Raw genomic sequence first — 13298 nt, forward strand, 5'->3', positions numbered from 1 at the left:
TTTGCTCTACTTTACTCGCCCTTCATGTTATATGTGGCAAATCTTCTATCCCAGAATTACATTAAGACACTTTGAGGATTACAGTGTCCTGTAAAGCAGTGGCGGCTGGTGAAAAATATTTTTGGTGGGGCTGATATAGCCTAGTGTATGTCTCCAACTAATCCGGAATAAGAATTTGATTAAACAATTGGACAATACATACAATTTAACAGTAATGATTTAATTTACTATATAATAACAGTGATGATTTGGGTCACTGTGACGGGGTTCTTTGGCCTCCAAGAATCCAGGCTCAGTCGGGTTACCGGTGTTGCTGATTTATTGAGCTCAAAAAATCAAAACAGGGTGCAAAAGAAACTAAACATATACCAGATACTCTGGGCCTCAGCCTCCCTCCAGTTACCAGCAATGTAACAAAGAAACAGACAACAAAAATTGCCGCTTTTCTTCCCACAGCCCTCATTAAATAGTTTAAGCCCCTCACCTCAGGCTCTCTTATTTCTGATTTCTTCTCATTAATCAGTTTTGTCCATATATTACCTCCACAAACAATTAATTTACAAAAACAAATAATTTTTACAACTTAATTCTTTTACACAGATTCATTGACTTATTCAATTACACCAAACTGGGTTTGAACCCAGCAAAGACGCCGCCAGACTGAAGATGACAAGTCCCCGTAGCATAAACACGTACACACCCACACCCCCCCCCCCACACACACACACACACCCACACCCCCCACATACCACACACACACACGGCTAACCCCACTGAAATATTAAGTGTGCACCCTCAATACGCCAGCAGGTAACCAGGAACAGCTTGTGTGTTTTAAGTTCATGGAGCTACTGGGCTCAGCGCGAGTGTATTGGTCCTCACAAACGCAGTATAACAGGAACGTGTGTGTGGCGCGCAAAGTTAGAGAGGTTGTTTTAAGCGAGGAGGTGGATTCATCACAGTCACAATAACCATGACATGAAATGTTCATATCCTACAACAGGGATGTTCTTCTGGCAAACGGGTAGATAAATAAGGATCTCACCGAATTTGGTGGAAGCTGCATCTTCCTTGTTACGTTCGCCATCGTCCCTCTAATTGTCTGCACCTGCGCTTGGGTTCAGAAGCCTGTAAAAGCGCAGTATTTTCAGCGCCCCAAGACCATAAAGTTCCGAGACGCTGATTGGCCATTAAATTCACCTAGCAATAGTACATGATTGACAGATTCTCTGCAAATGTGGGTCAGTCTGATCAGCGCCCCCAGAACAGAGACGGTAGGAGTCTGTCTGTGGAAATCCACAAATTAATGACAGTAGATAGGGAAATGTAGTTTATATAATTTGTTTTGCTTATAGGTACACAGTCTAGAGAGTAAAACTGACATTTATGATTTAATTTCTAAAAATATATTTTACGTTTCTCTCTTCTTATCAGGGAGGGCGGTGCCCCAGCGCCCCCTATGGGCCGGCCGCCACTGCTGTAAAGATCTGAAGCCTTATGCATTTCTCTTCTAAAACAGCCAAATCTCCACTCAGTAACAGCTTCCTTTCTGAAGAGCGTTGCCATCAGTCCCTGTTTAGGCCACCTTTAGAGTTTCTACACGGCCTGTAAAGACGAGCGCAGATAAACCACCAACTAGGGGACAGCTTTAGTGAGCACACAAACAGTGCAGCAACAGGTAGGGCAGGGGCAGCAGTCAGTGGCCTCTACCATGATTATTAAAGGAAACGACTTGGTAGACGATTGATTCCTAACTGACCACCTCTGACCTGCGCGTTTCTGATTGGTTCATGGCAATAACAAACCTGTTCAATGTGGATCCTAACGCCGTCCTGAAGCTGAGTTTGTTTCGGTTCTTTGTGTTTTCCTCACAGATAGAGGTAGAGAAGCTAAAGCGGGTCATCCATTCAACGTGAAGCGTTCCGTCGGATCAACAGCAAGCCTGAAGCTCAGCTGCCAGCCTGCCGACCGTGGCGTCGGCCATGGACCGGCGGCTGATGGGATGAAGAGACGGTGGACAATCCAACCAACCTCCTTCTCCACAATCTTCAAAAAAAAAAAGAAAAAAAAACTCTTACTATATTTGTACAACTTTTTTTTTTGCACATATCTTTTTTTTTCAAGCTAGGTGTAATTGACAGTTATGCTGTATGTTTCTGTGTTTTGTTAATTTTGCCAACACAAAACAGAATAACTGAGGCCTTACTTCAAACTAATGTGCTGGACGGCTCCGCCCCCTGCTCTCTGCTCGCCCCTCCAGCATTCCTTCGGGGACGGGATTCGCTCTCAGAACTACTGACTGCCCAAAGCAGAGGCTGCTTCTCCTCATCTAGCTTCCTTTCTCTCATCGTTTTATGATGCACACATCTTTGATTCTCCTTTTTTTTTTAAAGTTGGATCTATGAGCTGGTTTGAGTTGAGATCTTGGGATTCAAATGGTTTCTTTCTTCCATGGCAGCTGTCTCTTTGTGGCTGCAGAGCTTTATGGGGCTTTTTGCTGTTTTTTTTTTTGTCTTATGTTTTCTAACAATTCTATCCAGGGTTACACTACTGTGCCTGCTTAAATACAGAAACTAAAGTATATTAAATGTTTATAATTGGGATCAGGAAGACTTGCATCATGATTATTATTGTATATGTATATTTTTAAATCTATGGATTTGTCAAAATCTATATAGTGGGCCTTTTTCTGTGCTGGTCTCTTCTATTTTTGTGACACTTTCTCTGAGAATGTTCTCATAGCTATAATATATATATATATATATAGAACACGGATGTGCAAAAAAAAAATAAAATTTGTAAAGTTGGAAGGAATCAGAGGGGTGTGAGCATCTCTTGATCCAAGGTGAATCATCTGATTGGATCTTTGTCTTCCTGCTGGTCCCCTCCTACGTCCCCAGTACAGGAGATAAACAAACTGGAAGCTCAGAACGGCAGCAATAAAACACATTCAAACACCGACGGTTTGATGGTTTGATTTGGCAGCACTGACTGCAGGTGAATGCAAAGATCTCCAACCACTTGGAACGAGCAAAAATTCGTCTCGGTGTGAAGATTGATCCTTCCGTCTTTATTTCTCTTCCTTTTTTGGACAATTTTGCTGTTTTTTTGTTTTGTTTTAAAGCAGACAAACTTTTTTTGCAAGTTTCAAAGTTTGTACTTTTCATAGTTTATTCCAACTCTATTGTAACGAGATGGATTTAAACTGCTGCAGGTTATTATCGGGAGGTAGTTTTCAGTCCAACAGGAAAAAAGGAAACACGCAATTATCCCATTAGTCCATCAAAGCGTTGGGCTCTTAACCTCTGAGAATGGATGCATTTATTGAATAAAAAAATTAAAACCTCGGTTTAAAGATATCAGTCAGCCATCAGTCAGGATAAAACTAAAATACTGTTTCACTTCTGTATTGTTTTATTGGTGTACTGGTGATTGAATCTCTGTACAAAATAAATCTAACCTGAACTTTTAAACCAAGGCCTTAATTTTCTGCACTGAGGAAATGTTTAATATAAGATTCTCACTGTATCATATTTAAACACAAAAATTGAGTTGTAGTTATTCACAAGACTGCTAAAATAAAGCAATCCATTAGAATCTAAACTGGAAATATGAAATCCACCAGAGGGACATGTTGGAGCCTTCTTTCAGCCAGCTGACCAGCAGTGAGGTATGAGGAGCTCTTTAAAGGGACCTCCGCTGCCCAACATCCTCTGAAATCTTGTGAATAAACTTTAAAGACCAAATTGGTGTAAAAGCTGTTTCTAACACCATCTCTATTGGGGACCTAATTCTGCCTTCAGGTTCCTCCTCAGGCTAATTTTACTCCTCGCTGCTTGTCAGACAGAAAGTTCTGGAATTTTCTGCTATTCATGGTTGGAATCAAAAACCTGAAAAAGAGAATCACAAACTGTATTTCCAACCTAAGCTGTAGTAATGTTTTAGCTCCAGCTAAAATGCATCTGCTTCCCGTCTACAGCACAACAGTACGGTGTTTCTTGTAAAGCATATCTTGGTGTTCTTACTTTGATTTCACACTTTTGGGCTCCAGGGTGTTTTAGCCACGTGAAATCTGACCACACTGAGTTCAACATTCATGCAGTGCACCGATGACGCCATTAGGCACGTTTCCTTTGTGCTCTCAAAGACAATTACCTGCCTGGAAATTTAATGAAATAATGACTTTGTTGGCAAAGAGGAACTGTACCAGAAAATAGCTTCCACTTGTTCTACATGGAGAATTCTGTTTACAAAAGTGGTATCTTTGCATGAGCTGATGTTCTTTGCAGAAATGAATAAATATCATCTCTATTCCCCTTCCCAGACTGTTCCTTCTTTCTTTGGTTGGTTTTGTAAAGATAGACGTACCGCCTTTAGGTCTTTTCATGTGGGAAATGCAGATAGTTTTCATGGAAAATACTGAGTGAAAACTATCGACTCCAACCCCGGGGAGCTTCTGATAAAATGCAGAGATTCAGTCGAGTGTTTCTGGCATCTGACCTTCTATGTGGGCTGGAGTTTTATTTTAGCGCTCTTAACCACCTTAAAATTCCCAGGAGGTGGGTGTGTGCAGCTCTGAGATTACTATTAAAAAAACATCATTGATGGATTTCAATTTTAGTTAAAGTGTGAAAACAGACTCAGAACAAACCTTTAAAGTAAAAGAAAAGTCTTACTTCAAATGAATCTAAAAGGATTAATAAAAGGAATACATTCCTCTCTACTGCAGTATACCTAAATAAAATCTGGTGCACATCTGCCCTGAGAAGGCACAAAATTCATGAAAAAACTGGAAATAAGACTTAGAGCATCTCGCATAAGAATGCTTAATTACCAAGATGTAGCCTCAAACTAAACTGATGGACCCAGCAAAAGGAGTGATTATCAATAATTTAGCAGAGGGGTCGAACTGATGGGAAAAGAAAGCTCAAACATTTGTCTAGTTTGCCGCAAACCATGTAGGAGAGACAGTAACCATGACGATGTACTGTTAGTGCTCCGGAGAGATGATGCTATAGCTAAACATTCTCTATTGTACTACTGCCATTAACCACCTTATTTATAGATGTTCGAGATCGGCCTGTTTTTCAGTGTAGTCCTGTTTCTCTGACTGACTGGCGGGATGTGCTCTTACAGTTGCCTTTTCTGTGTCTGCTTCTGTCTCCTTGAACCCCAGTCGGCCTCAGCAGATGGCTGCTCACACTGAGCCTGGTTCTGCTGGAGGTTTCTCCCTGTTCAAAGGGAGTTGTTCCTCTCCACTATCGCTACAAGCATGCTCGGTGTGGCGCTATATAAATAAACTGAATTGAATAGAATATTTAAACGTGTAAGTTCCATTCCGTGGCTAAAAAAAACTGACTCTCCTCTCAACCCTAAATCCACCTTCCTAATGGAGAAACATGCGTGCAGCATCATAATATGTCGAAACTTTTCTTAAAGCTGGTTGAACCCGATGGTGCCTTCATGTTGTATCGTAATTATATAAAAAAAAATTTAGTTGGGAAAAAAAGCTGACTGAAAAGTTATTAAGCCTAGTTAACAAATATATTTAGGTTTATAAACTAAAAAAATATGCCAGTATCAACATCAATGCATCTAAGGTTATGTTGGACCAAAGGAAATTTGTTTCTTTCACTCTCAGAGGTTTTTTCATGAATTTCTTATAGAAGCACTTTTGTTTTTTTTCTTAATATATTCTGGCAAATTGAAGTTTCTTGTTATTACATTGATTCATTTCTGCCATCAAAATATCCAAAAATTTTTTTTATGTTACAAAGATAAGGTCTTGTCCTGGATTCCAATAACACTATTTGCTGAAATTTGGATTTTCAAAAGATTTCAATGAGTGCCATATAAAGAGTTAAGTGCTCTCTCCTGTTGTGTTTGTAGCCTACACAATGCTGTAACATAAATACATATAAAAAAAAACATACATCACCATTTAAACCTGTCATTTTTTAAATGAGTTTGTTTTTATCAGATGCGCGCTAGAAGTCACTGCGTTTGATGCATCCTCTTCTTCCTGCAGGAGATGCATTAGGAAGTCTATCTTACCCAGGCAGCAGGTTAATCTGATCCATGGATCCAACATGTTGCTCTTCTCTACCACAACAGAAGCACTTTGACACAATGCACTGATAATTTCCACTTTAGCAGATCACATGAAGGCAGCATAACTGCAGATAATATCGGGAAAAAAACATATAAGCAGCTGCAAAATTCTTGAGACAGGAAATACATTTAGTTAATGAAATACTGTCGTAATATTTATTTTCAAATTATTCTTTATCAGTCAGGGTGAAATATAAACCATAATAAAAGTCTTCTTAATAGATCTTTATTAAGAAAGGTCTTTGGGAACACTCAAGGTCACTGTACATATATAGATAAGAACAACATAAACCTTAAAAAAGGGACAGTCAGAGAGAATAGGCTTAAATGGGTGTGTTTGATTTAAACAGAGGTAAAGCATGGATTTTACAGATGAATTTGGGAACAGAGCTTTCTGTTGCTCTGCTCCCAAAGGCACCAGGGTGGAAAAGGAGAACCGAGAGTCGGATTGAAGAAGATCTGAGCGAACAGATAGGGGTAGATCCAACAAGAATGCAGGGGAGAGGCTGTGGATGACCTTGAATATAAACAGAATATTTTGAATCGAATTCTTACCTTGACTGCGAGCCGTTATTGAACAGCCAGAGAAAAGCTCAAGAAAAGGAGGCTGATGGAAATTTGTGGAAAAGCTGGAGAGGGGAAAAGGTAGCAAGCAGAGAATGTCAGACACAAAGAGATCTGAAAGAGCAGGAAGCCAAGCTTTGGACAGCTTATGGGGCAAATGTGATCAGTAGAAATTACCCTATTGAAGTGGAAAAAATAATAAAAGAGAGGCAAGAGAAACTGTAGGGAAAATACCAAAGAGAAATCTCATGAAATTATATGGAAATAGGCTCTTAGTAAATGCAATGGGATGCTCAGAGGGATTAAGTGCTTAAAGAAGACTAAAAGGAAAAATGGATCTTTCTTCCCTTCAACTGCTCCATATGGCATTCTGTTTATTGTTCTGCAACATATCTGGTCCATAGCCATTGAGTTGATGATCAACTGGAGCTCCCAGACTAAGCAAAGCTAGTTTGAAGCTTTTATTAACTTGAAGAGGTGGATCATCCAGGTCCAGAAAGTAAAAGCCCTTTACAGAAATCAGTTCCAACCACTTGGATTTCCAGCTTCACAAAGCAGACTGATCACCTGAGGGAATAATCACCTAGCCTGACGTAGTCCAACTCAATTCTAGTCAGAATATGAGTCTGATGCTGCTCCATAGAGCTGTGATTATGGGGCGTGTTTCGAACGAACCAGGAAAAAAAATGCCTCTGCACTCAATTGGATAGACCTACAACCAATAAGAGCAACGGAGTGCGTGACGTATGTTAAGCGAGGCATAGTTGTTGTCCACAAAAATCAAAGCGTGCAGTTTCACGCCTAGAATAAGAAGATGAGACTTGATCGCGTTTCTCTGTTCCTCTTTTAAAATTAATTTGCTGTCGATATCTTCTAGAACAGACCTAATAGCAGAATCTACTCACCTCAACTCTCCAGCGGCAGCCATTATTGTTGTCACCCAAGCGCGCTTTGGTCATGTGGTTGATAACGTTACTGTTTGTCATCTGTCCATCATCGTATAAAGCCCGCCCTGACAATTTGATTGGATCGCCTGACAGTGGGCGATCGTACTCGCACTACTATGGAGCAGAGCCAGACCGAACTTCCCCGAACTCAAACCTTGTGGGCGGGACTAAGTTCTGACTGGCACCCAGGCTAATAATCACCTGGTTAAATGAACAAAACGAAGGAAAACAAGAAAAAGATTTTTACTTTCTGAACCATATTTATCCTCTCTCTTAACTTTGTTAATTGTTGGTTGTTTACACATAATCTACATCGAAGGTTGTATTTAGTTATTTAATTTTGTTAACTTAACTTTATTTCCTGTGTTTGCAGCTTTTCTCCTTAGCAGGGTTTAATCTGTTAATAATTTTTTTTAGTTTACAAAACATATAAGTAGTACCTTACACATATCATTTCAAGGCACTTTACAGTTCACCAGATCATCCAGTCAGATTGATTCAAAGTTTTCTATCTAAGGAAAACCAGTTGATTGCATCGACTCATTGACTCGAAGGCAATCTCTCACACTAAGCATGCTTGTAGCAACAGTGGAGAGGAAAAACTCCCTTTTAACAGGAAGAAACCTCCAGCAGAATGTTAGCGGCCATCTGCTGAGGCCGACTGGGGTTCAAGGAGACATAAGCAGAGACAGAAAAAGCAACTGCAAAAGGCGGCCCCGTCCAGGAAACACAGCCAGGCAGACCAGCTCCAAGCCAGCTCCCATGCCAGAGGACGAAGAGAGCACATCCAGCCAGTCACGGTCAGAGAAACAGGACTACACTGGAAAACAGGCTGATCTCCAGCATCTATAAACAAAGGTGTTGATGGCAGCAGAACAGCTGATGTTTCTCTCCAAGATGGAGTCACAGCCAAACAGGAACAGACCAGATGAAGCTACTATGAGAAAAAGCAGAGAGAGCAGAACGTTAGAGATTGAACTAACAGATTCTGCAGAGTGGGGGAATAGAGATAGAATGAAGCAGAATGATGAAAAAGGGGTCCCTATGTCCTCCAGCAGTCTAAGCCTATAGCAGCATAACTATAGAGATAGCTCAGGAATATATTTAGAATACATTACTTTTTTTGTAATTCTTTCAAATATTTAAATTGTAAAATTGTCATGTGGTGCAGCTGTTTTGGCCATATTTCCTATGTCATTTGCATTATTTCTTTCTATATATTACAATATTCACTGAGGGCCCTTTTCAACTTTTATTAAACTCGACAATAACATGTAGGGCAAACAATTGACTGATGCAACCGTTGAGAGAGCTTTCAATGATAAGTATTGATTCTATATTTTTTGTCAGATTTATGCTATCCTATTTTAATGATGATTTTGATGAAAAACTTCCATTTTTTTCTTTTTGGGAAAATGACTTTTTTCGCCTACTTTTTCATATATTTTTGCTTAATTTCTGCACAATAACAAATAATAATAATAATTTGGGGGGTGTAATGTAACTAATTAATTAGTAATTTGACATTTAAAATTAATGTACTTATTGATAATCTTACATCAACTTCCACAGATATTGCTGGTAAATTCACAATGTATTCAATGTATCTTTTTTCCCTGGTCTGGGGAAACAAAAAATCTTTGCTTTTGTCCAAATTCTGCTTTTTTTTTTCTCTTTCCCTTACCATACTTCTTCTAACAGCTGCATCTGCATGCATAAACCAGTGGGAGTACAGTGTCCACAGAAATGTAAAATCCAGACCCCCAATGCCTCACATCACATTCTCCCAGGATGTGGTATTTATAGAAATCCTTTAAGAAACATTGAAACATATGAAATAAGGAAAACACAAGTGGCTGAAAATAAAAAATTATAAACGGTGTTAAATCTCCTGAAGGTCGGGTCAAATAAAGGGGGTTTGGATAAAACGAAGATAAGCTTCTTATAAATTCAGCCCACACAATTAAGGGTTCTTTATTTGGGATCAAAGATTTCCTGAGGTAAATGAAAGCAAACTGTTTGGATGCTAAAAATGTGTTGGAAGACATATTATACATTAGTATCACATCTGGTATTGCTCACAATCATGTCAAGGTTCCTCTGCTTTTCCAAATAGCAACTGACAGGAACCCAGGAGAGAATCTATGGATCTTATTTTAAGATAAGGATGAGATATCAGAACCAATTAATCAAACTGGGATTAGATTACAACTAAGCAGGCTGATTGCATCCATGACATTGATACAGTAATTCATGCTATAGAAGAACATTAAATGTTCATCTTTTAATCAAAACTTTTTTAAATCTAAATTCAGCTTCCTCCTCTCACATGTCAATGTAGTCCAAGACCAGGCATGTAATTTCATCTCTCTTTCTGATTCTACTACAACTTCATTTCGATTTTGCTTTAGATTGGACATTAAATCGTGCCCAGTGTGTTCTGGCCTTCGGAATGCCTTGACTGGACTGTATTATCAGAAAACCAGTGTTCCTTTATGAATTGACCATTTTTTACTATAGACATTTTTGGTGTTTTCATTGGCTGTATTACAAAAATAAAAAAGAAGAAACTCTTAACAACACATCATGCACGTGATGCAGCTACTATCATTTCACTTTTGGATTTACTTTACTAAAATAAGCTAAGATAACCTAAATCTATATTCTAACTCATTGAGATGCACATGTTAATTAAGATGCTATGAATCCAACTGAAAAATAACGAGTTTACAGATCATGTCTTTCAAATTGACAAGTTTATACTTGCACCAGCTTGTTTTACTTTATTGGCTCTGATTTGAACAGATGGCCAAGCTCTATCTTATATCAGAGATCAGATTGCTACTTATGTTACAAACAGAGCACTTCAGTCTCAATTGTTTTGTCTGCAGCTTATAGTGGTTCCTATAATTTCTAAAAGTAGAATGGGAGGCAGATCTTTCAGTTATCAGGCTACTCTCCTGTGGAACCAACTACCAGTTTTAGTCCGTGAGGCAGACACCATGTCTACTTTTAAGGCAACGTTCATTTTTGATAAAGCTTTTAGTTAGAGTGGTTTAGGTTATCCTGAGCAATCTCTTTAGTTATGCTGCTATAGGATTAAACCGCTCAGTGTGAGCGGCCATCAGTGGAGGTGGACTGGGGTTCAAGAAGACAGAAGCAGAGATACAGAAAGAGAATAGATACAAAAGGTGACTGTCAACCAGCTCCACAGGTTGCCCTGTCCAGAAAACACACAGCCAGGCAGACGAGCTCCAGGCCATTCCCATGTCATGTGATGAAAGTGAGCACACACAGTTAGTTATAATAACAGAAACAGGACTACACTGTAAAAAACAGGCCAAGCTCCAAGATCTATAACCAAAGGTGTTGATGGCAGCAACACAGCTGATATTTCTCTCCAGGATGGAGTCACAGCCAAACAGGAACAGACCAGATGAAGCTACTATGATGAGAAAAGGCAGACAAAGTAAAAAGTTAGAGGTTAAACTAACGAGTATTCCAGAATAGGAGATAGAGATATAATAAAGCAGAATAATGAAAAATACAATAACTTCTTTTTTTTTCTGCCTTCAAGAGCAGGGAGTAAAGAGTCGTCCAGATTTTTATGACCCCAAGACATCCGTGTAATCTATGTAATGGGTTATTCTCATCTGTATTTATAGACAGATTTAGCTGAGTATCATCAGCTTAACAGTGGAAATTAATCCCATGCTGTGTATTAATTCTACAGATTGGGAGCATATATATAGTAAAGAGAATAGGTCCTAGCACTGATCACTGTGGTACTCCACAGGTAAACCTGGAGCATGAGGAAGATTTGTCATTAATCATTAACATCCACCTCATTTTGGGTAATCCTCGCCTATTTTGCATACCCAAATGGAAAAGCAAATAACTTAGAAAGTGTAAGCCCAAATTACATGTGCAATACATTATTTAAAAGCTAACACCCTCTTGTTTCCTAATATATAAATTAATATTGGGTGAGAAGTACACAGACCAACCTGCATCAGTTCAAACATGACTCAAAGTTGTTTTTTTTTTTTTTTATTCTCGGAAATGATAGGTCTTTTTTGAACAGCAGTAATAAAGATATTCTTGAGAAAAACCAGGTTTTATTGTATTATATTTGTTTTACAATTAAGGTCCACCGGGTCGCCAGCGACCCAATAGGATTTAAGAGGTTAATGTAAACAACCTTCAAACTGAATTGAAATTGAACCTGAAATCTGTCACATAGAAATATGTACACAGGCTAGAGCAGTTCACTTAATTTCTAAAAAATATTCAAGTCTTACTCAAAGAATATTATGATCAGCTGTATCAAATGGAGGAGGGAGACGTAACAGGTATACAGATACAAGGCCATTATCTAAGGCCATGAGAATATCATTAGTGACTGTCACTAGAGCTGTTTGAGTGCTATGATGAGCTCTAAAACCAGATTCCAAAGCTGACCATTATCCAGTGTGTTTAACAGATTTTATTTGATATTTTCCACCAAAGCAAATGCGTTTTACTTTGTAACCGCGTCTCTCTTCCTGTCAGACCCATGAAATTGCCGCTGAATTGCTCCGTAGTCCGACTAAAATAGACCAGTGGTCCATCTCAGTCACACCTACACAATCCCCCTTGCATAAAATCATGTTCGGTGTAATCATCCCCATTGACATTCAATGAGCACTAAATGTCACAACCAAATCCAAAACAAAATCAGGATCTGGTATGTTCTGGCCTTTCGATAAGATCAAAACATAAGGGATCTAATAAACAATGTCATTAGAAAAGACCCATAAGTATTGATTTAAATATTTTCATAAGCAGCGATATAGCTAATTATTAATTATATGTAGTGGTTGAAAATGTTGTAAATGTCTCCCAAAAACTGATGGAGCAGATCCCTGACCCTAGTATAACAGAAGGCTGCAATGAGGCACTCATAACAATATATAAACTTAACATTTCCCAAAATAGTTAAAGAAGCAGAAATCATAGCTATTAATGAGATTAATATGACAATAGTAAAAAGAGTTATTGATGATATTGTAAACCATTGACTCATGCATGTAACCTCTCCTTCCAAATGGGTATATTTCCAAATAAAATAAAAACTGCAAAAATTTACTTGCCCACCAATTTACAAATTATAGGCCTGTTTCTCAACTTCCATAATTTTTACACGTTTTTTTCAGCTGACCAGAAAAAATTATTGAAAAACGCAAACCACTTTCTGAAAGACAGTATAGACCTAGATCACAGAGATCCACAGCTTTGACAGTCTGTAAAAAAAAGGAAAAGATTAAAAAAAATAAAAACTCCATAGAAACAAAGTTTGCCGTTGGTCAGTTTGTTGATCTAAACCGAGCATTTCACACAATATATTAATAAGGAAATTACAGTATTATGTACAGAAGTTGGATCTAGAATGGATGAAGTGCTATGTAAGTAGCTGACAATAACTTGTAAAAAAAGAGTAACACACACCCAGGCACTCCAATATGCTTATTCACATTAAAGCAGTGATAGATAGGAGCAGTGTAACTAATGAAACGTCAATGTGACTTAGAGCATTTTGGAGACCAGAAATCTCTAAATGGGTAAGGAGCATTGCTTTAAATCCGGTAACCTTGGAACGCTCGGCCATCTTAACAGTCAGTTAAGTGCTACATATAA

At 38.6% G+C, this 13298-nt stretch overlaps 1 protein-coding gene across 3 annotated transcripts in view; it reads left to right on the forward strand.

Annotated features, from left to right (window-relative positions):
* LOC119797156 (CD2-associated protein) overlaps nt 1-3473 on the forward strand; it is an 86313-nt gene extending 82840 nt beyond the window's left edge. For all 3 annotated transcript variants that reach the window (XM_038306112.1, XM_038306113.1, XM_038306114.1), the window contains one exon: nt 1875-3473. In XM_038306112.1, coding sequence (XP_038162040.1) covers nt 1875-1916 — 42 coding nt within the window. In that variant the 3' untranslated portion in view covers nt 1917-3473. The remainder of the gene's footprint in view (nt 1-1874) is intronic.
* The last annotated feature ends 9825 nt before the right edge of the window (nt 3474-13298 follow it).

Source organism: Cyprinodon tularosa, unplaced genomic scaffold, assembly GCF_016077235.1.
Source record: "Cyprinodon tularosa strain WSP-4 unplaced genomic scaffold, ASM1607723v1 ctg572, whole genome shotgun sequence".
Taxonomy (NCBI): domain Eukaryota; kingdom Metazoa; phylum Chordata; class Actinopteri; order Cyprinodontiformes; family Cyprinodontidae; genus Cyprinodon; species Cyprinodon tularosa.